Source organism: Paramormyrops kingsleyae, chromosome 7 (assembly GCF_048594095.1).
Source record: "Paramormyrops kingsleyae isolate MSU_618 chromosome 7, PKINGS_0.4, whole genome shotgun sequence".
Classification (NCBI taxonomy): Eukaryota; Metazoa; Chordata; class Actinopteri; order Osteoglossiformes; family Mormyridae; genus Paramormyrops; species Paramormyrops kingsleyae.
Genome location: NC_132803.1, coordinates 11,157,501 through 11,180,468, shown reverse-complemented (window position 1 = coordinate 11,180,468; position 22,968 = coordinate 11,157,501). Strand labels below are relative to the sequence as shown.

The window sequence follows — 22,968 nt, the reverse complement described above, 5'->3', positions numbered from 1 at the left end:
GGAATACTAGGTTGACCGTACGTCCAGGAACATGCCTCCCTGGAACATTTTTGGTGCTTTCACCCTCGACATGAGCAGGTCAGCTTTCTGATGCCGTAGAGGAAGATGTAGGGGATGATGCTGGTGTAGGAGGAACCGGCGTATGAGGCTACATCCATCAACACGGACGACTCATTGATGTTGTTGTAAATGCGCGATAGCAGATGGGTCAGCCAGCAGACCAGGAAAATGCTGGCCACAGCCACCTTGCTCTTGGCTGCCCTTACTTGGGTGCCAGCGTTCGGTGTGGGCTTGCTGGGTCGTGGGGGTGGAATATTTTTAGCCCCTCCTGCTGCTGTCCCCCCTGGCAGGCTGGATCCTTCTGGCCCAAGCGTCTGGGGGGCAGGGGGTGGGTCAGCACCCATTCCCTGGATGCGGTTCCGGTGTCGGAGTAAGGTCACCACGATCTGTACGCTAGCGAATAATATTCCAGAAATGGGCACGACATTAGCCAGGGTCAAGTACGCGATTTCATAGATTTCCTTGGCTTTTTGAGAAGGAAACTCTACTATGCATTTAGCTGCTGTTTGGTTCTTGGTTTCCAAGACGCCGTAGATGAGGTTGGGGAAGCTGAAGAGCACAGCTACAGCCCAACTCCCAGCCAGCAGCGGGGCGATCAGGCGGAGGCTGTCCAGTGCCACTCGGGCTCCACCCCGCTTCAGCGACCACACCAGCTTCTGGTACCAGAACAGACTGATCAGCAGGGTGGAGAAGATGCTGCTGGTTTCAGAGAGGTCTGAGAAGAACCAGTACATCTTGCAGTATATATTCCCCAGGAACCATCCGCCAGCGAACTCCGACATGGTATCAGGCACATCCACCAGGACATTGGTGATGAGGTTGGAGACGGCCAGGTTGAGGAATAGGGCTTCGTTGGTACGGAGCTGAGATCTTCTGCTGGGCAGAGTGCGAATTGCCAGCCAGCTATTTCCCAGAATCCCTAGCAGGCACATGAGAGCTCGGATGCAAGGCTCAATAAGCTTGACGATGTCCATCTGAAATAAATGCTTTAGTTCCCTTGCAATGTGAACTGATAGGTGTGTTTCCCTGGGTGCTGGGAATCGGGAATAGTGATTGCCCTTGTATCTCCCTATGCTGTGAGTGCAGATGAGACCAGTTTTCGTCACACATTGCCCCTCCTCTGTTTCATGTGACATGAACTCTTGGGGTAGTTTGGGAATGGGCTGGGTTTGCCCTGTTGGCCACCCATCAGGGAGATGAGGAGCATACTCAGTCTCATCTCCCATAATGCAAAACTGAGAGCTACAGATACGCTTTCTTACCCACTACAATACATGCCAACATTCTGTACGGACTTTGAATGTATGTTTCACAACAACCTTTTTGCACTATATTCACCATAGTGGTACACAGTTTTGTTATTTTGTTTATTTTATTATTTATTCTCTGTTACATTAGTTTTTTTTATTATTACTGATATTCCCTTGCTGACTTCTACTTTACCAGGGTTCACTTACATTAGCACCTATGTAACGGTAGATCGTTGAGTCCGATACCTGCTATGACTGACGTCAGTAGTTTATCCAGCGACCTCGCTGTAATCCCGTCTGTGCCCGCGGGGGTCGCTGTGCCAGAGCACGAAGTCAGCGCTCCGTTCGCGGCTGAGGACAGGGGAGGTGTCTCTCGGTCCGGAAGCGGAGGGAGATTTGAAAGTTTTCATGATGAATTTGGGCAAGTAGCCCCAATAGTGAACTGGGCTTGATTAGCCTGAGTATTACCTCAGGTAGCAGTCAGACAGGAGTCGGGAATGTAGCACGTAATGTCTGGTTACTCAGTTAGCATCGCTAGCCGATGTTAGCCTGTTAGCTGTTAGCAACAGCGGCGTCGCTTGGTTGCTGTGGACGCCAGTTAACCACCACTAGGCAGAAGCCGACTGGTTTAGTGTACCAGATGTACTAACGAGCACCGTCTTCGGTCCAGGTTCACTTCTGATGTTAAAATGGCAAATTCATCATAATATTTCCGCCCGCTTTTTCATTTCAACACGCCGTAAACGCGAAAAGCACGAGCGTTGCGTGTCTGTTTCGTGTTAGGCAGGTAGCTGCGTGGATGTCAGGATCACTGTTATCCGCGAGGGAAGATGGAGCTGCATCTGGAGGTGATGCTGGTTACCAGTATCAAGCGCAGGAAGCCGTGGCCGCGGTTCTGTTGGCTCGGACAGGTAGGTGGGACACCACTAGGGTTGCCACCTTTTGATTTGTGAAAAACCGGGACATTTTGGGGGGGAGGAGGGATATATCCATTTTCGCAAATATACTATTGGCCTCTGCGCTCACTCTAGCCCCTGCTGTCTCTTTCTACGTAACGAGTAAACATATATATACACTAGCAAACTGGACTATATATGCATGTAGTCAAATTATAATCTATTGCAAAACCCAACCCTAATATGTCCAAAGGTATACTCCCTTTACCAATGAAAACATTATTAGACATATTATAATAAATTATAAACAACTTCATGACTTTTGACAACCTAACACTGACATTTCACACCTCTTTTCCATGTATATTTCTCTTCCCTTTTTGCTGCCTGCAGATGTCCCTGCTGTCCCTCAATGAATGCTTTAAACTCCAAGCATGATATGTTTAATCTAACCTGATGTGCTTTGACCAAAAGTTGCAACGGGTACATTTTTTGCATTTGCTGAATACAAATCAGTGGTGCTACTTTGTTTTTGCATAATTGTCAAGCACCGTTTTTCCTTCATATTTGACTGGACACAAAACATGGCAGAGACACGAGGCAGGGGTGGGGGGTATTCCACAATGCAGTCTTTTTTTCATTATCCAGATAACTTAAGCCAAATGTAAGGACTGTCCAATAAGAAGGTTGCTTACCTCTCCTCCTATTGGACAGTTTTCATGTTTGGCTTAAGTTATCCAGCTGACTGGGAAATTCTGCTTTGTCGAAAACTCCCCAGTCGCCTTAGTTGGGTTTTACCTATTCAGAAAAGTTTTCTCTTTTCGCCAACTCTGTGTTGTACATTGTAAATTGCCATTTCTTTGATGTTTTGTGAATTTCAAAAAACCGACAAAAAAAAAAATAAAAAATTAAGATTTTTAAAAATAATATTATACCTAGCTAGCAATTTTAAGACACAGTGGGGTCGTGGATGTGGATGCATGCGGCTGACTGACAGCCCGCGCAGTTGCTAGGTAACAGGTAAGCTTCGTATTTATGCTACCAATCAAATAAAAGTACAGACAAGGCCAATCATCGTTGTTTTACCCGTTCTAAACCATTTACGGACGCAGGATTGCATGTATAAACATAACCAGGAAGAAAAAAGAATAGCGGTAGAAGGAAACCAAGTGAGGTTTTAATTGAAACTACGAAATTCTAAACTAGATGTACATCTTCTCAAAAAACCAGGACAGGTGACAATCCTGGGAAAACCAGGACAGGGGACAACCCTATCTACCCCCCGCTTTACAGATGCAGAGATCACTCCCTGTTAATCTCAGCTCATGATTACCTCCTGTTAACCTATGAGCAGGATAACCCCTGTTAAATTATGAGTAGGATTCCCCCCTCCCCTGTTGAGCAGTGAGCAGGATCCTGTCCTTCTATAATGAGTGTTCTGTCACTCCACCGGATTCCTGACCCTATGGGTTGGACCCTCACTATACACAGGTTATGTTTTGTCCCCCAGGAGAAGGAGGCTGTGTTTGTGCTGGACCACACAAGGATCAGCGAGATCGACATGGCATCAGGGCGGACCAAGAGAAGAACCCCCAAACTTCAGCCGCTTCTCCCCAGGGTGGTCGCCATGGCAGCGTCCCACAATGGTGCCGAGCGCCCCTGGGCTTCAGATGTGGGGTCTCTGGTGGTCGTGGGGTCTTCATGGTCATGTCCTGGTTCCCCTAGGTGCCTGGCTGGCCGGCCTGCTGCTCTCTGGGGAGGTGTTTTTGTGGAATAAGGACAGGGACTTTATAAAGACTGTGGCCCCAGTGCCGGCTGTATGCGAAATGGCCACCATGGCTAAGGGTAGGTCTATGTGTGTGAGTGTGTCATAGTGTGGTGAGCTGTGGTGACACCTAACCATAGTGTGTGACCCCCCCGTGTGTGTCTCGGTGTGTGCAGAGCGATCCATGAGCCCGTCTTTGCTGGTCTCGGGGGATGGCCGCCGGCTCCTCCTGGCTGCTCTGACGACGCGGGTCTTCCTGTGGGAGTGTGTGGATGCGCGGGGGCTGGGGGGGCTGCGGGATGGCGAGGCGAGGGGCCGCTGGGCTGAGATCCTGCCTCCTGAATGCCCTTCCCTGCCTTCGCCGGTGGACAGAGAGGCCTGCCTGCACTGTGCCTTTGTGCAGGGGGAGGTGAGGAACCTCGGATGACCTTTCTGGCTGGGGGGAGCCAGCCCAGTGCTGACCCTGTCCCTGCCTCTGCTAGGCCCTGGGCGACTGCTGCCTGTCTGCGTTCGCTTACATCGCGGGGAACCAGCTGGGTGTCACCTTCCTGAAGATTCGCTGGGAGGAGGGCCCCGAGCGCCGGCTCAGGTGAGGGCCTCGGCGGGGGCCCGTGTGGGGGGCCGGTGCAGCCCCCGGAGAAGAACTGTACTTGCTGATGCCTTACTGTGTTTTTAGTCCGCAGGGGTACAGCGTGCGCTGGGCCACACAGCTGTACCCGCTGGACAGCCTGCATCCCCCCTGCCGCCCTGTGAAGTCCCGGGGGGGCCTGCTGTGTGCCCTGTCCCCTGACGGGCTGCTCTTGGCTGTGACCCTGAACCAGAGGGACCCCAGAGTAGGTGGAGTGCTGGGTGGACAGCCAATCAGCATTTTCTGTTCATTACACGTTTCTTATGTTTATTCCTATATTGCGCATCTTGTCCCTGATGTCCCTACTGTCCTGTATCACTCCGTATGTCTGTCCCCTCCCACGCAACTGTGGCATAAGAATTTCACTGTTACTCTAAAGGCATGTGACACAGCTTGAATCCTGATGTGTATGTTTCATAGACGTTGATCCTGCATCAGCGTCTGACCATGTTCTGCTTTGTTCAGGCCACCCAGGTTCTATTCATCAGCACCCAGAACCTTGTCTCTGTGCCCAGCTGGCTGGGGGGCTGCGGAAGCAGAGACCTTGCCATCCCCGCCAAGTGTGTCAGGTGAGTGCGTGCTGTGTCTGTGTCAAGGTGGTGGGGGGGCATATTGTCTGGTTCTGGGTGCTTATGGGATGGAGTGTCTGCCCCCTACAGGTCGTACTGGGTGGCGGATGTGAGCTGGAGTGCAGGGGGGCTCTTCCTGGCCTGTGTGCTGAAGCGGGGGTCCCTGCTGCTTCTGGCCCGGCTGGGGGGGCTCCTGTCTCTCTCCACCTCAGGTTGCAGCGTGGAGCTCGGCCCCGCCCACTTCCTGCCTCTCCACCCACTGGTCACCTACAGGTGAGCCCCCCCCCCCCCCATGCGCACACACACACAGCCGTTACCACTAACTGTGGTATGCAAACTCTGCTTAAACTCCTCTCTGCAGACCCCCCCAGGCCCAGCCGCAGGACGCTTCCCCGCCCAGCTCCTGTGCCTCTGCTCAGGACGTCCTGCGGCAGCGATATTCCGTATCCTGGCACCCCCAGTTGGCCTGCCTCGTCGTGTCTGATGGCTACACGGCGACTGTCCTGCGCATCCCCCGCCGGCCCTCTGCCGCTGCGTTCGTCGGTGCCCTCCTCCTGGACGCCATGGAAGCCTTGGAGGTGTTCCGGCAGGGCGTGGCTGGCTCCCAGGGGGTAAGCAGATCCTCTTTTGACGAGGCGCCCCGCGCTCAAATGCTGCATCTGTACCGGCCTCCGTTGTGACCTTCCCCTGACTCTAGCAGGAGGCGCTGTCCACGCTTAAGCTGCCGAGCAGCCTGCAGGAGCTCCGTGGGGGTGACGCGCTTGACACGGACCTACCCCGCTTCCTGCTGGGGGGCGACTCGGGCACACAGGCCCAGGTCAGCGTGCTCTTTGGTTCGCTTTGACCGGCTTGCTCTCCATTCTGGTTTGGAGAAGCGCTCCACTAAAGTAGATTGAGCCCAGGGCCCCATCTGACACCCTCTGCAGGTGGCGGCTGAGGAGGACTCTGATGACGAGGGCAGTCAGCTTCCTGGTCCATGCGTGGAGATGGAGGGGAGACTGGAGTTCGCCTCTATGTTCGACACTCTTCATGCTTATCCTGACCAATCCCACGACCTCACAGAGGCGGAGCCTGAAGCCCCACCCCTACTGGTGAAGCTGTCACATGCACGGAGGAGCCTGCTGACGGCCTGGGCGCTGGGTGTGTCACTGGGGGGCGCCATGGAGCACCGTGCTCGTCTGCTGAGATATGCGGTGCGCTGTGCCCTGCGGTATGCCGTTCTCCTGCGTCTCGCTCCTTTCCCAGCATCCCGTGGGCCAGAGATGGTGCAGGACACCTGGCTGTCTCGTGTTCTGAACCTGCTGCAGACCCTTCTCTACCTGCTATCGTGGGACATGCCCCATGTGGGCGGAGCCACCTGCCTGGGCGTGGCAGTGGAGCTGACAGAGCAGGTGGTGCGCCTGCTGCTGTCGCCTCAGGGTGGCGGTGCTGCTCCATCCTCCTACACCCTCTCCACTGCCCTGCTGGTTCTCACCCTGGCCTCCCAGAGTCTTGACCAAACCTACTGGCTTCCACAGAGAACCTGCTACAGCCTTCCTGAGCACCAGGGAGCTCCATCTTCTGTCCCTCTGTTTGATGTCTTTTCTGTCTCACTGCTGAGGGAGGCACAGTGGAACCCCCTTCAGAGGTTTTCCCAGAATGCCCAGCTCATGGGACGACATCCTTCCCGAAGGTATTGCGGGATACCTAATTTTCTTTAGAATTTAGCTTTGCTTCTGAACTGTTTTTGTTGTTCCTGCAGGAATCATGCCTCGAAGAGGGCTGTACTTGTATTGTGTTCAGTCCGGAAGCACCTGTGCTTGGCTAGAGATTTATCAGTACTCCCCCTACAGGTTGCTGAGGGTGTGGCAGGAGCTGTACACGACGGCGCTGCAGTGTGCAGATGGGCTGTGCTCCCAGCCAGGACATGGCAGCTGTGAAGAGGAGCGGCACAGCATCTCTGATGTCCTGAACCAGGTGCAGCGGGTCCTGCAGGCAGCCGGAGCTCAGCTGGAGGGGGGCCCTACACTGTATAGGGTCACAGGTCCGAATCCAGGCTGTATCCCGTCCACTGTCTCAGTGCATGTGTGTGCGGCTGTGTTCAGGCCGTGCCGGTGAACAGCGTGTCCACGTCGTGGCTCTCCCTGCTTCCAGGTGAGCAGCACTTCCTGACGGGCTCATATGCAGACGGCGTCCAGGCGTGGGTCACTGAGCTACTGGCGGACCGAGGCGGAGGTGTGTGGGGGGGAGCCCTGGTCTGCATCTGCGGTCCGGTTAATGTGGCAGCCACTGATGCTCCCTCTGCCCACCAGGGCCGCGCTCCTGCTTCCTGGAGACCCGGTACTGCCTGGCGCTGCTCTACAGCCTGCTCTTCCGGTACCGCTTGAGGGAGGCCCAGGGGTTCTGTGACCAGCTGGCCCAGAGGCTGGTCCGGAAAGCGGGGCTGGAGGTGGAGGATGAGGCCCAGGCAGGCGGTGAGGCTGGGTGTTGTGTGTGTGGAGGGGGTGGCGGGTGGCTGTCACTGTCACTATCGCCATGGTGACGCCTTCATTACCCCTCCGTCCAGCCGCACAGGCAGAGTCGGCCCTCACTGCCCGTCTGCAGCAGGTGAACAGCGAGGCCATCTACGCAGTGGTGCAGTCACTCGGTAGGTTCATGGCCTCCTACTTCACCAACCAACCGCTGGCCATCATGCCCCCCCACTGCGTGGACGTTCTGCCCCCCCTGCACCTGCCTCCAGGTGGGTCTGGCTTCCAGCTGCTTCCAGGCTTGCACGTATGTTACACGTGTGTGCGCTCACTGCCTGCGTGCTCGCGTGTGTGTGCAGCCCCTGGCCAGAGGCTGGTGCCCCTGAGCCAGATCTCTGTCACGGAGGCGGTGCGGAGTCAGGAGCTGTCGGGGGTGTGGACCGTGGGCTACGCCCTGGACCTTCTCCTCCTGGGGGGGCTTCTTCCCGAGGCTGCATGGTTCGCCCGTCGCCTGGGAGACTGGAAGACGGCCGTCTCCCTGGGCGTCACTTACACCGGCTACTGTAGGGATGAGACCCGCCTCACAGGGTAAGTGTGCCAGTCTGCCGGGGTGTGTGTCGTCTCTAGAGACCAACGATGATGTTCACCAAGTGCTTACTGCCACCCCCAGGCTACGATGGAAGGAACTGCACCTGCCAGGGGAACTGAACCCCAGACACATACTGCAGGCGCAGCTGGAGTGCGTGCTAGGCATGGAGGCACTGCGCAGCCAGCAGTGTGAGTGCTTGGCGGGTGTGTGCCTGCCTCTCTCAGGCTCCCTGGAGGAGGGCAGTATGGTTAGGCTCCCTGCCTCTCTGTTTGGGGTGCGCAGCCGTCATCGTGTGTCTGCCTCCCATAGGCTCCCAGGAAGAGGAGGACGATCATCTCCAGGCCTCGGTGCAGGACCTCCTCAGGGCAGCAGCCATGGCTGGGCTGGACGTGCTGTCGCAGCCACTGCGCCACCTGGTGGACCGTGCCAGGATGCTGGGGTCCTGCCTGCCCGCACTGGTGCCCGGTGGGCTATACCTGCCTGCCCCTCCGCTGTATTGCCCCCAGCCTGCCCCAGACCCCGATGTATGTGCCACAGTACGGTAACGTGATTGGGGTTTGGGGTCTGTGCCTTGGTTAGGCACCGCATCGGTTTGTCCTTTGCTGCTTTGCTCCAGGACCCCGCAGGAGAAGGGCCACTGGCGCTGGAGCGGCTATCCCGTCTGCAGGTGTCTGCCGTCCTGCAGAGGGTGCTGTTGCTCCTGAGGGCCGCTCGCTGCTGCGTCCCTGCTGCCCAGTGGTACACGGCACAGCTGCGCCACTGTCGCCGGGTGATGCGGAAGGTATGACAGTGGGTTCTAGACAGAAAAAATGTTAGGAGCCATTGGCTCCCAAACCCAAAATATTTCAGAGCCAAATGGTTTTTTTCTAGGAGCCACAATCTCCATAACATGTCATATGTGAAATAAATAAAAAAATACTTATATGGCACATTTTGTTTCCAGTCCACCTCACTCTGCCTTTTCTTTCTCCTATCCGCGCTCTCTGATCTGCCTACTATTGCCTTCTGCATTCTTATACATCAGAATAATAATAAATGACACAGAAATGTGCAATATATGATACGCAATATGTAAGAAACACAGCTGGGCTGTTGAACATGAAGTGCACGCACAAACATTGAAATATTAATTAAAATTTGCCTGTAAATAAACCTAGAAAACCATGGGGTGTTGCTTGCTTTTGTTGAAAGACGTTATAGCCAGAAAACTGAATATAAAGCTAACTGTGCTGCTGTGTCATGGGGTTTAACCCCAAACCCACTCCCGGGTATACCTCCCTGCTGTTTAACCCCGAACCCACTCCCGGGTATACCTCCCTGCTATTTAACCCCGAACCCACTTCCAGGTATACCTCCCTGCTGTTTAACCCCGAACCCACTTCCGGGTATACCTCCCTGCTGTTTAACCCCGAACCCACTCCCGGGTATACCTCCCTGCTATTTAACCCCGAACCCACTTCCAGGTATACCTTCCTGCTGTTTAACCCCGAACCCACTTCCGGGTATACCTCCCTGCTGTTTAACCCCGAACCCACTCCCGGGTATACCTCCCTGCTGTTTAACCCCGAACCCACTCCCGGGTATACCTCCCTGCTGTTTAACCCCGAACCCACTTCCGGGTATACCTCCCTGCTGTTTAACCCCGAACCCACTCCCGGGTATATCTCCCTGCTATTTAACCCTGAACCCACTTCCGGGTATACCTCCCTGCTATTTTCACTTGATGATGCATGTGGGGATGTACGGATCTGTACTGAAATATTCCAGAAAGCGGGTTCGAAACCTTAAACCTTTTTTAAGCTTAACTCCAACACCGCAGTGAAGTTAGCCTTATATGCAGATTTCCAGCTGTAATAACTTTCACTGTTTGTAATGTTTTTCACTGTGTGTTAGTTTAATGCTTAAAGCTTGCCTTTAAGTATTAAATGATATATGTCTATATCATTTAGGTTTATACTTATTAATCCATAAATATTTTCTATATATTGCACTTAAATGGACACAGAAGAGTCTGCAACGCAACAATTTGACAATACCCGCCCAATCTGTCAACACTGCTCTGGATCAATCCACGCTTTAATCATGTGATAATGTAGCAGAAATAGCAGTCGCAGGTTAAGAGTGCACATAATTTAATTAAATTAAAAGCTGCCACTTTTTTTTGGCTTTTTCAGTTTTTATTTAATTTTTCCTTGGATTGTGGGAGGCTGTTGCCATTGGCAACTGGAATGAAAAAACTAGCTTCATTGGCGACTATTTTAGTTGCCATCTGGAGCTGTGGGGAAACATTAATGAAGTTGATTAATAATTTCATGAATAACAACTGATTAGGGTTAGGGTTAACCCTGTGTCTGATTAGGGTTAGGGTTAGGTTTAGGGCAGCTGTAGGCATCTCATCCTCAGGGCCAGTATATATGCAGGTTTTTGGGATAACCTTAAGGGCAGCTGTTCAAACCCAGGTGTGAGGACTCCTCAGCCAGTCAGTCGAAAACCCGCACACAATGGCCCTGAGATTGCCCACCCCTGGTTTAGGGTTAAGATTAGGGTTTTGGGTTAGGGGTTGGGTTTAGGATTATTGTTGCTTTTAGGGTTCAAAAAGTCTGCTTTTAGCTAAAGAATTTACTTTAACTAGTTAACTCGTCTGTTCCCAGATCCGTAAGGATTGCTCTGAGGCTGCAGTCAGGTCGTTTCCCGATGGACTTATGAAGTTCATCTCCCCCAGCGGCTTTGTCATACCTGGGTCTCCAAGGGATGGGATTCTGGACTCAGTCACCGTGGAGATGATCAGTAAGACTCTGATGAATTCGGTCAGTAAGGAGGGTGCCTTTGTCACTATGGAGATCGCATCACGGCGGCTTCTGTCCTTCGCAGCATGCTTCAGGGAGCTGTGTGGTCTCTGCTGGATGCTCCATGTTCGGGACCAGCTGTCGGTTTCCTGCAGGAAGTACCAGGCTGCAAGGAATCATGGGATGGGCACACAGGTGTGCTGCGATCAGGAAGAGGTCTGAGAGACATCAGCTGTGAGTGTGCCCCTCGCAGGCGGGCTCATGCCGTCTTTCTCTCACAGCTGGAGGCATGTTGCGTGGACGCCCTGCGCTGGGGCTGCCGTCTCCTCCCCTTCGCTCGGTTCCTGAATGCCGAAGAGGTCCTGCAGGATGTGCTGCTCAGCCTGGCATCTGCACTGCCACCTGTTCCCATGGTAACTGCCTCCTCTGGGACAGCTCTGTCTGCTCGGCCCACTGATGATTCCCCTCTGACCATGCCCCCGTCTTAGGTGACACAGGTGCTGTCCCAGGCCTTCCCGGACCAGGAGGACTCGGTGCGGGTCTCCCTGAGGGAGAAGTACAGCTCTCTGCTGCAGAGGCTTGGTAGGTCACACCCTTTTCCAGTGGCCTGTGACCTTTAGCCTTCCTGTGCCCTGCCATTTGTAGTCCGTCTTTACCCTTATTATGAGCATATATGGCTATGAGCAATCGCTTCAAAAGCGATCATCGCTTTCCCTTCTGCGCGTTGCAGTTGGGCATGTCGCTCCCCATCTACATGAACCCCACACTTCCCCTGCCCCCTTTCTAGGAGAGAACCAGGCGATGGCCTCTCTGATCGAGGATCAGTTGAAGAAGAGCCGACGGGATCGCAGTCGTGTAGCTAAGTACCTTGGCCCCCCGCAGCGCCACCTGTGGGAGAGGGAGGAGGAGACAGGAGACTCCCAGGGGGCCAGCCTGAGCTGCAGTACACTGACGGACTGCGGGGACACGGCCGATACCGGCTCGGAGACCGCGTCACTTCCGCGTGGAGTGAGCCAGCTTCGGTAAGGGCTTGGTTTGGCAGAGAGCTGCTTTTCACAGGGCTATGCTACGCGACTTGATGCTGGCTTTTCTTTCTGGTCAGGAGTGGTGCCGGACGGACCGGGGGCAGGGAGGATCCCGGCCTGCTGGAGCAGGAGAGGGAGCCCCGGGCAGGCACACCAGGCAGGGCGCGCCTGCCTCCCGTCGGGACCTGGGTGTTCGAGTTGGATGACGATGAGTACCTGAGTTTCCTTGAGCTTTTCCTGAGCTACGTGCTAGAGAAGGATAGTGTAGGGGGTGCACACTTGGACCCCCCCCTCCTGAGTAGCTACACCCCCCAGCTGTGGGAGAGTGAATTGCACTCCCTGACGTTTGACATGATGACCACACTTCGGCGCCGCTGTGCTCGTGACAGAAAAGGGACTGCCGTGTTCCGGCCTGGTCGCTGCTATCGGCTTGCCTCGTCTGGCCTGGTCCAGGGCCACAGCCAGTCCCTGGCACCTGGTACCAGCGTGGCCGGCTCGGAGCCACTCTTCCCTGGTCTTGGGGCAGGAAAGTCCCAGGGCTTGTTTGGCCTCCACCGTCAGGCCAGGAATAGTTCTAAGTACAGCATCCAAGGGCCCCAGGTCAATTCTGAGGCCTCCCCCTGGCTGTTTGAGGTCCAGCCTGATGCTGATTTGGACCCTTGCGAAGACCCTGACCCCGGACTGGACGCCCAGTTCCCAAGTCTGAGCCGACTGCTAGAGTGGATGATGCGCTGGTCTGACAGGAAGGTCTCACATATCCATTCCTCCCACAAGAGGGCAGTTGCAGCCATCGGAGAGGCCGGGGTGGTGTTTATCAGGGCTAAGACATCTGCCCCAGCTGTCCTCAGTGCCCTGAAGCTCCTGACAAGCAGATACAGCGCCGCCCTGCTGGACATACACTTCCAGGTCCATGAGTCATCCTTCTCCTGCAGTGTTTAGGCTTTTAAATGAAGAAATGCTTTTTCGCAGCTGGCTCTGTGGTTTATTTTTCCTTGGTGGGCACTGCCCCTCTCTCTACCCCAGGTGCCACTAACGGAGGCAACAGTCACCCCAGTGCTGCTGCCAGAGAAGGATTGGTGCAGTGAGGACACAGAGTGCTGTGCCTCCTCTGGGAGCCCCCCTACGCCTTCTGCCCCAGATCCTCCGCGAGGGCGCCCCTTTGGGTGAGCAGGGCATGGTCAGCATGCAGGGGGACAGTAAATGCAGGATTGTGTGTGTGGCAGATTTTCTCTCTGGGTGGGACTGCGGGGGTGAATCTGTGTTCTGCTCTGCAGCATGTCTCTGATGGAGGCGGCGGGGCCTGGGGCGGGCTCTGAGGAACAGGACCCTTCATGCCAGTACCGTGAGGACAGCGTGACCTCTGACCTTAGCACGGCCGAGGAAGGTGAGGAGCACAGGAGGATCGGGTGAAAATTGACGGTTATTTCCTTAGTGTGTGCTGTAGTGGGTGCTATAATCAGCTGGCTCTTTAATGGCTCAGATGACAGGAGTACGGAGGAGCCCTCTGAGTTGCTGGAGTCCCTCACTCGACCTGACATCTCTGTCCAGATCAGGACTGTCCCCAGGACGCCATCCCCCAAAGATCAGGTGGGTGTGGTTAGGAAGCGGTGCTATGGTAAGAGACCAGGACGCGAGGCTGCTCTGCGGGGACTGGTACGCAGTCTATCACCTGTGTTTCAGTCAAGTGACCGCTGTGGAAGATTCTGCCTAGGGCTGGGCGATATCATATCGATATTACATAGCGCATGAGTGATCACCAGGGCTTCAGATGACAGGCGAAACATTTGGCTGGAGGCCAGCTTTTCAGTACCATTCGAGTGTTTATTTACACCAACAATTTAAGCAGATTAGTAGTACAGTTAAAATACTAATGAGGCATTTTATGACGCCCAAAAGTAATCGGTATAAATTCAGCAGTATAAATTCCTCCTTCTGCAAAACACCCAGTGCCTCACACCACATACTGTCTTATTCACCTGCACAGACACTGACGCTGGCTGACCTGGACTATGACACCCCCCCAAAGGAAGCGGCTTGTGGGTCGCCTGGAACATCGTCTCAGTAAGTGCGGGGGTAACAGAGAGTCTCCCGAGGGGGTGTGTGGGAGGGGGTAACAGAGAGTCTCCCGAGGGGCTGTGTGGGGGGTAACAGAGAGTCTCCTGAGGGGCTGTGTGGGGGGGGTAACGCAGAGTCCCCCGAGGGGCTGTGTGTGGGGGGGTAACGCAGAGTCCCCCGAGCGGCCGTGAAGGGAGGAGTCCTCTGCTTGTTACTCATGGTAACCGTGCTCCTTCATCAATAATATCTGCTGAGTTATGTTTCACAAGCTGATTCGGGCTGCGTTTGGACCCACACTAGTGTGCCTGTGTGCTTCAGGGCTGACGAGCTGGAGGGGTCAGAGAGTCCTGGGGCCCGTGGAGCAGAATCAGGACCTGAGAGGACTGGGAGTGCGGAGGAGGAGTGAGTGTCGTGACCTCCTGCTGGCGTGGCAGTGCATTATGGGCAGTGACTACAGTAGCACTGATACCTGCCTCCCCCACCCATCTGTCCCCACAGACACTCACGGCTGGGTCTCGAACCCAGCATGCCAAGGAACCCCAAGCCCCTCCCCCGGACAAGCCCACAGCTGGAGCCATGCTCGGAGAGTGTGGCCAGGGGGGGGCCTGCTACGGAACCCCAGCACTCTGACAGCATCACGCGACTCCTGCAGGATGAGCTTTTCAGGCTGGTACAGGTGAATACGAGAAAGACGCGGTCACTGAGCGGGAAAGACGCGGTCACTGAGCGGGAAAGACGCGGTCACTGAGCGGGAAAGACGCGGTCACTGAGCGGGAAAGATGACACGGTGGTAGAGCTAGAAAGATGCGGTTACGGAGGGGGAAAAACACAAGAAAGACGCCACAGTCACAGAGCGGGAAAAACGCGGACACTGAGGTTTGTGGTTACGGTGTGGTACGAATGTGATTACCCCGTCAGTGTACCTGATGCTCAGGATGCCTTCGGACCGCTTAAATGCGCCAACCATCGCTCTGGGAGGATTCTTCATACCCGCATGTCTGCTCACACTTGTTTCTTTTTTTTCTGTCTCCAGTTACAACAGATCAACTTCATGGGTCTCATGCAAACTGTGGGAATGTCATTTACCAACCTGCCCCACCTTCAGTATAACCTGCCCCACTTACAGCCCAACCTGCCCCACTCTCAGGCCAATCTGCCCCAGCTTCAGCCCAACCTGCCCCACTTACAGCCCAACCTGCCCCACTCTCAGGCCAACCTGCCCCACCTTCAGTACAACCTGCCCCACTTACAGCCCAACCTGCCCCAGCTTCAGCCCAACCTGCCCCACTTACAGCCCAACCTGCCCCACTCTCAGGCCAATCTGCCTCAGCTTCAGCCCAACCTGCCCCACCCACAACCTGATCTGCCCCACTTACAGCCCAACCTGCCCCACCCTCAGCCCAACCTGCCCCACCCTCAGTCTGATCTGCCCCACCCTCAGCCCAACCTGCCCCAGTCTCATTTCACCCTTCCCCTTTTGCCCCATCCTGTTTTGCCTGACTACAACCAATCAATGTTGCCCCAGCTCAGCCAGTCTGTTTTACCCCAGTTGCCTACCCCTGTCCTCCAACACAATGTATCCCCCATCCAGCCCAACACTCAGATCCCAGCTAAGGGCCAAGACTTTTCCGGCACAGCAGCCCTGCCCAAGCAAGCTCTGCAGGTGGGGATTCACACAGGAGCATCAATGACCTGTGTGTGTGTGTGTGTGTGTGTGTGGCATGGGGGGGCTGCTCAGCGCTGTCTCTGTAGGAGGTGGGGGTGAATAATGGTCTGTCAGCTGATCTCCTCCCTCCTGTTTCTTTCCAGGACTCGCCAGTGCTGGCTGTAGATGCTGACTGGTCCCAGATCAGTCAGATGGGCCAGGACGGTTTACTCCCTGCATCCTCTGGGCTGCTCCGCTCCGTGACTAGCCATGCCCCTGTAGGCATCCCGCTGCTGCTGCCCCAGGACACACCTGAGCACACCCTACCCACAGTGCCCCCAGCTGGGCTCCCGCTGTTACAGCTGCATTCCAATAAGCGGCCTTTGCTGCAGCCACAGCCTCCATTGGTTTCTTCTTCTAGCCAGCTACCCCCTCCCTCGGTGAGAGAGGCCTGGGGACCGGGCCGGAGCGGTCACCTCCCGGTTGACCCGCCGCCCCCAGGTCAGGTGCCCTGGAGTTCTCCGCCTAGGCTCCGGCGTGCGGAACCCTACAGATATGCCCAGTCCCCCGTGCTCCCGTTACTCCGCTTCCACTCCGACGCTCCCCCCACACTCGCCTGCCCCCCCGCCCCGTCCAGGTCCTTCCCTGGGCTAGGGATTCGGCTGCTGCGGACAGAATCCGAGTTCCATGTTAGAGCAGAGCGCCCCCCTCCGCCTCCGCTGCCGACCCCTCGTCTCATTCCCTTGGAGGAGCTAGCAGGAGGGCCCTTGTGGGGCAGCAGGCAGCTTCTCCTCCTGACTGCGGAGAGGCAGCCGCTTACTGCTGAGGCGGCCCGCCACACGGCCCCGAGCTCCGCAAAGAGGTGAGGCAGCCTTGGGCTGGACCCCCTGAGTATATCTGGGGGGTGTTGTTCCTGGGGATTTGCATCTTGCCGTGGGATCTGAGTGCCACTGAGTGTCACTCTGTAGCTGCCCATCGCTGCTGTGGAATCTTCCAGAAGGGTCCAGGGCTATTATCTAATGAAAATTAAAACTCAAACTAGAAGAAACAATTTTTGTAAACAAAATAACATTTAAAAATAAAATTAAAAACTACAACTAAAGTCGAAAACTAAAATACTGCTTCCAAAATGAAATAATAATGCTGTCATACTTTCTGTTACTGTTTAATACTGTTTAATACTATATGGCTTACTTGCAATTTTTTTCTGGTCTCACCATTAGCAATCCCTGGGACGTGTTTTTCCCCATTTTGAGGACAGTAGTAAATAATATGCACTGTGTATACATGTAGGATTCTCTATAGATTAGACATACATTTCTACAACTTTCAGTTTATCCTTAGAAATAAAATTCCTAAAACTTAACCTGAAACTAAAATGTATATAAGCTGAATAGAAACATATCTTTAAAATGAATATGAAGAAAACTAAATCTAAACTGCATTTCAGATGAATATTTAAAATGTTATGAACTCAAATTAAGAAGGGGATACTGACCCATGACATGGGTACTAAGTTTTTGCTTTACTTCCCTGCTTTACTTCGCAGGCAGAGGAGGAGGAAGGAGAAGCGGAGAGAGAGGGGGGATGTGGGTGTCACCTTCATGCCAGAAGAATCTGTCACGGCCCCTCCAGCGGAGGTACAGGGGCCCTCGGCACGGTGCTGTTTGTCTGACCTCTGCATGTGTGTTTCTGTAGAGCTGTGGCCTAATCGGCTGGGCTCTTTGCCTTCACAGGTGTGCGCAGAGGGGGCCCAGCCCAGGGTGCCGATGAAGCAGCCTTCTGAGCCCCTTCTCAGTAAGCCGGCCTTCATCTGACCGCTCATTCCGCTATGGGTGTCATTTGAGTTCAGTAGTGAGAGTGACCTTTGACTTATGTTGCCACAGTGACGTGTGACCCCGTGCTGACGGGCCAGGAGCTTGTGGCAAAGGCTTGGTCCACTGCGGCTGAGCTGCATGCTTTTGCCTGCACACAGAAGGCAGCCCCGGAAGTCCACGATGCGTGCACCAGCACCGACCCAGGTGTGTCCCATTTGCTCCCTTACCGGTGTCTCTGGGGCATGGTCCCACCCTACTGTGTTGTAAAGGATCTGTGCAGATTGGTCAGCATTAGACTGTAGTCTTCGCACATGCTGTGTGTCTGTAGGACTCGCCTGTCATCCCATAACAACTTGACTCATCTGTAGTCATGTGGTGTAAGTCAGAAGCTTTGATTGGCTGTCTCTGGTCCTTGTAGCTTCTCCCATCTCACTTGCGGACAAAGCCGTTTCTGCCAAGTTTCCTGCGTCTCTGACTGCTGACCCAGGAAGTAAGTCGTGCTGCTTTCCGCAGAATTACTCGTATGTGTCCAGGGTTGCCCACTCAGCTGAGATTGAGATTTTCAATTTGAGACAAGTCTGCACACACATGCACATGCATTTATATGGATGTAACAGTTTATTACCTTATAAATAGCTTGTAGGATTTGAAAACTACCTCAATGTTTTAGATGTAGCTAATTTTAGGTTTATAATGGAATAATATTGATCTGCCATAAGATATCTTGCATGAGATGTGGGAATCTGAAAGTGTGATTAGCAATCCTGAATGTCATGTTCTGTCACCCTCTTCTACTGTATGGGAAGAATCTTCCATTTAAATGTTATCTGGGTTACTAGTGTGCTAGTTGTGAGACCGTGAATGCCTAGGGCTTAGCATTGGGGTTACTAGCATGCTAACTGTCAGACCGTGAAAGCCTAGGGCTTAGCATCGGGGTTACTAGCATGCTAGCTGTCAGAGCGTGAATGCCTAGGGCTTAGCATCGGGGTTACTAGCATGCTAGCTGTCAGACCGTGAATGCCTAGGGCTTAGCATCAGGGTTACTAGCATGCTAGCTGTCAGACCGTGAATGCCTAGGGCTTAGCATCGGGGTTACTAGCATGCTAACTGTCAGACTGTGAATGCCTAGGGCTTAGCGTTGGGGTTGCTAGCATGCTAACTGTCAAAGTGTGAATCCCTGGGGCTTAGCATCATGGTTGCTAGCATGCTAACTGCCAGAGCGTGAATGCCTAAGACTTAGCATCGGGGTTACTAGCATGCTAACTGTTAGAGCGCGAATGCCTAGGGCTTAGCATCAGGGTTACTACTTGACATTGTCAGTGTGTTGTCTGTCCAGCGGGTGAGCAGCGGGAAGCTGCAGTTGTGCCCCCTGATATCTTCTTGGACCTGAGGTTCCCCCAGGACCTACGTCCTCATGGTCCTGAGACCCAGGAAGCCCCAGCACAGGCGGGGAAGAAGGTAAGAGGGTGCCCACTTCGGGAAGCTTTAGCGGCAGTGGTGTCACACAGCCATGGCTGTGACAGGAGTCGGCGACTACCTTAGGGCTTCTGTCCTCCTCAGGTGGGCCGCGGATTCATCAATGTCATCGACCTGGAGGACGTGGCCTTATTGCGGGAGCTGCCGCCCCGTCCGTCCCTTCATACCCAGGACCGCCCTCGCTCGCCCCCACCCTCCAGCCAGCTCCACCTCCTCGCTGCCTCTGTCGCAAACTCCGCCCCAGCAGAGCTGCCTGTTACAAACTCCCCAGTGGGGGCCCCGCTTGCTGAAAGTGAGCTCAGTTCAGCTCGAATTCCTCACCTCATTGTCCCAGTAATTTGAGCTGCGGGCCCCTAATGGTAGTGTAGCCTTACCTGGAACTGACAATCAGCTCGTTTCACACACCTCCCAGTGGATGAATGCTGTGACCTGTGGTATCCCTGGATACGAGGTCGCCTGGTTCAGCTGTAGATGTTGAGGATAGGCTGCCCATGTCCGAGACACAGTGAATGGCCAGTAGGGGGCAGACTCACTAACCCTGGTCTTGCGCCTCACACCCCTGCTGCCTTTCTCCGATCCCCAGGACCTCCTGTGGGGCTGGCTTTTCCAAGCGCAGCCTCCCGGCCCGGGGATGATGCTGTGGTGCTCAAGCCACCAGCAGGACATGATGCTAAGGGGCAGGATTCTCAGGGGCGGGGTGAGCCGGACCGGTGGGCGATGTCCAGGAGGCAGGCGTGGAGCCGCCTGTCGGAGATGGATGCCCAGCTGAGTGCCTTGCAGAGCATGGCCGACCACATGGAACGGGAGTTCGCCAACAGCAGGATGGTACCCTGTCTGACCCTGTCTGCCCCCTCCCCACCCCACCTGTCCCCTGTGCCTCTATGCAATGACACCCCTGTATCCCGGCCACCTCTGTGTCCCGAGTGTCTGCCGTGTCTCTCATTTCACTGACAGAAGTCTTCCTTGCTCAGCTGGTGAGGACCATAGACACACTGGGTCCACTCAGCTGTGAGCCCCCCAGCCCGGAGCCCCGCAGCAAGGTCGGCGTGAAGGTCGCAGAGGAAGGTAAGGTGGGGGGGGTGGGCGCGCTCTCAGACTCGCTGTTCATGATAAGGGTCCAGTGATGACCAGAATCCCCCGCCCCCCTGTGTCAGCCTCCAGAGTGAGTCAGCCTCCGAGGCACATAGACCCAGAAGATGAAGAGGTGGAGGAAGAGGAGGAGGAGGAGGGTCATCAAGGCTATGGAGCCGAATTTGATGTCCCTGCATTGGTCACTGGTCCCCCAGACCCAAGGACACGCTTTTGCAGCTCTCCGCTGCCTGCTGCTGTGGACGGCGCCACCTACCTGTCACCTCCCTCCCTGCAGGGTAACCCCAGCCTGTGTCTCTCTCTTGATCTTTATGTCTAAATGCCTGTCAGTACAAACTGACACCTTCGATATGGGAACCATCAAATGAAGATACAGGCTCTGCGGTGTTGAGTGTCCTGCAGAGTGATGCGGCTCACTGGAGCCCCTAACCCTCCCTGCTGAATGTGTACCTGACGCGTAAGCTGACACCCCGTGCTGGCAGTGCGGTGTCACTGGGAGCACGCTCACGCAGCCGGCCCCGTCACGCTCGTCGGGCATCTGCATTTTGTGCCTTTGCTCTCCTACTCTCCTCCTCACCTCGTCCATCTGCCGTTTCCTCCTGCAGACTTGGGCACCATGGCGACCGGCCCTGGACGGTAAGTGGCGGTATGGCGTATGAGACCGGACTTGGTGGCACTGGGGCTCGTTACTTTGACCAACTCACCGTGCCACCCCCAACCGCCCTGCCCCCCCAGGCGGCCAGAGGAGTCCCTAAACCTGTCGGGGCTCAGCGACGTGGGGGACATCCTCGGGGAGCTGCTGCGGGATGGGGCCATGTCGGCGACGAGCCTGGGTCTGTCACACACGCAGGCCGCCAGGCTGAGAAGGTGCGTGCCAGTAGCTCCAGCTCCAACCACAGAACGCACCGGGCCTGTCTCTGTGCTGATACTGTGCTGTGCCTTGTTCAGACACTATGGTTCCTCTCACAGGCAGGGAGTGCCGCAGGCAAGTCAGGCAGAGGAGGAGCAGCAGGAGGTACAGGTGTGGATGAGGAGCAGACAGAGGGAGCGGTTGGCGGAGTACCGAAAACAAAGGGAGGAGCGAATGGAGCAGGAGCGCAAACCCTTCAGAGGCACCACAACCCTGGTGAGAGTTGGGCTTAGAGAGCGCGGCTGATCTGGGGAGACATGCTTGGCGTGGGGCCTCGCCGGCGCCCCCTAGCAACACACCCAGCCTCTTGCTGCGGTTAATTAAACATTCTTTGCATCTTCTTTTGCGTCTTTTCTTTTCAGAAGCCGACATCCAGGGATATCACGCTCAACAAGAAGGTCAAAGAAGAGAAGGACAGGTAAGATCGGATGAACGTTTATCAGCCTCTTCAGACATGGCTGACCGGCGTGACTGTGCCTGTGCGTGCAAGCTGCGCTCTGTAGATGGTCACGTAATCCTCCTTCCCACAGGGCGGCTCTGCTGCAGCACCACAGTCAGAGAGCTCAGGAGGCCTGCAACTTAATGGCGGACCTGCTCACTGCATCGCAGGCCCTGCCCGTGTCCTCTCTGGCTCCGCCCCCAACACAGAACAGCACCCGTAGCAGCACCAGGTCAGGAGTAGCCTAAGTTACTGATTGGCTGCTTAACCAGTGGAGGCGGAGCTGTGGTGTGATTTGCACTGATATGTTCCAGGGTGGGGCTGCAAAACAGGAGTAAATCCACTGGGAGAGCAGGGAGGAGTCACAAGTCCCCAGCAGGGCTCCGCTCGCTGTCTTCCCCAGGCAGGGTGACCGGGGCTCAGGCCTCGCGGGCCAGCAGGTTGGGCCTGCACAGACCTGGTGGGTTTCCGGTCCACACAGGAATATTCTCCCACACGATTTGAGAAATTAACTAACTAGCCCATGCCTTGATCTTTCCGGTACGTTCCTGTTCCTGGGGGGGACAGCCAAAGCCCTCCCTAGCGACCGTCTGTCCCAGGTTACGCAGCGGGGCATGCTGACCCGCACGCGAGACTGCACAGGCAGGGTGCAGGCTGGGATCCGGGGCAGGACGCGGCTGCCCCCACAGCCCCACAGTGCGCCGGGAGCTGGAGGTGAAGACCGGTGCGGCGATAGCCCCAAGGACATGGAGGACCGGGATGTGGTGAGCCCCTGGGAGCCCCCCCTGGAGATCCGGAGGCTCCTGGGGCTGGAGAGCCTGGAGTGGGGACAGGTACAGGCTTACACAGCGGCACAGATGCATCTGTTCCTGTGTTATTTATGTTATGTCTGTTCTGTTAGGGGCCCCATGTGTTTCCCTTGAGCCCTGATCCATTTGTTTAATGCCAAACTGAGTTTATTAAGTGCAACAACGTATGTTGACCCCCCTGTGCTCTCTGCCCTCTTCCCAGCGCCCGTGGTCGGACTCAGCCCAGGCTGCCGGGATGGAAGCCGGATTTCAGCTGGACAGCGTGTCAGAGAGTACAGGAAGCATCCTCAGTAAGCTGGACTGGGCTGCTGTGGAGGGCTTGCTGGCAGGAGAGGGGTCAGGCTGATCATACATGCAGGGGGCCAGCTTGTGCCCTGCATACTCAGTTGATTTACCTTGGATTTTATGCGCACTATGTGTTTAATAAATGTAATTTTTAAGCCATACCTGCATCAGATTTTTTAATTCACTTCCCTTTTTGGGTGATAGCATGTGGCTCAATGGACTAAACCCCTGTGTCTGTGATTGGTAGGTCGCTGGTTTGAGCCGGGCTTTCAATTGAATTTATTTTTATATAGCGCCTTTCACTCGGAGTCGACCGACGATGCTTTACATGGGTGTGTTGTGATACAACACCATTAAGACTATAATACAAAGACCGGGAAAAGGAGGACAAAATAAATAAAAGCAAAGAAAAAAAGTCAGATGACAAC

General features: G+C 55.0%; 2 protein-coding genes across 6 annotated transcripts; one reads left to right on the top strand and one right to left on the bottom strand.

Moving 5' to 3' along the window:
• Positions 1–59: 59 nt before the first annotated feature.
• Positions 60–1,034, bottom strand: ora5 (olfactory receptor class A related 5). Its single transcript, XM_072713869.1, has 2 exons — positions 401–1,034; positions 60–331 (listed from the first exon to the last, which is right to left on the bottom strand). The coding sequence occupies exons 1-2, from the start codon at positions 1,032–1,034 to the stop codon at positions 60–62; spliced, it is 906 nt and encodes a 301-aa protein (XP_072569970.1).
• Positions 1,035–1,629: 595 nt separating this feature from the next.
• On the top strand, positions 1,630–22,699 carry cplane1 (ciliogenesis and planar polarity effector 1). Of its 5 annotated transcripts, none has more exons than XM_072714260.1 (51): positions 1,630–1,731; positions 2,098–2,221; positions 3,717–3,852; positions 3,932–4,051; positions 4,148–4,380; positions 4,454–4,560; positions 4,648–4,804; positions 5,065–5,168; positions 5,259–5,441; positions 5,530–5,779; positions 5,866–5,985; positions 6,095–6,840; positions 7,001–7,191; positions 7,302–7,382; positions 7,460–7,621; positions 7,714–7,887; positions 7,975–8,203; positions 8,286–8,392; positions 8,514–8,728; positions 8,821–8,985; positions 10,856–10,991; positions 11,076–11,185; positions 11,272–11,403; positions 11,479–11,572; positions 11,778–12,012; positions 12,093–12,921; positions 13,039–13,178; positions 13,290–13,399; positions 13,496–13,602; positions 14,000–14,076; positions 14,389–14,472; positions 14,569–14,746; positions 15,104–15,733; positions 15,880–16,577; positions 17,265–17,355; positions 17,452–17,512; positions 17,602–17,736; positions 17,951–18,022; positions 18,869–18,990; positions 19,093–19,300; positions 19,592–19,833; positions 19,980–20,073; positions 20,163–20,375; positions 20,703–20,733; positions 20,833–20,964; positions 21,067–21,223; positions 21,370–21,425; positions 21,538–21,678; positions 21,761–21,906; positions 22,014–22,279; positions 22,458–22,699. In XM_072714260.1, the coding sequence occupies exons 2-51, from the start codon at positions 2,141–2,143 to the stop codon at positions 22,599–22,601; spliced, it is 9,432 nt and encodes a 3,143-aa protein (XP_072570361.1). In that variant the 5' UTR covers positions 1,630–1,731; positions 2,098–2,140; the 3' UTR covers positions 22,602–22,699. The 5 variants fall into 5 exon arrangements, 3 of the variants coding, with proteins under 3 accessions (XP_072570361.1, XP_072570362.1, XP_072570360.1); XM_072714259.1 differs by having other exon boundaries at positions 1,633–1,735; XM_072714261.1 differs by having other exon boundaries at positions 1,630–2,221; positions 5,869–5,985.
• Positions 22,700–22,968: the final 269 nt, after the last annotated feature.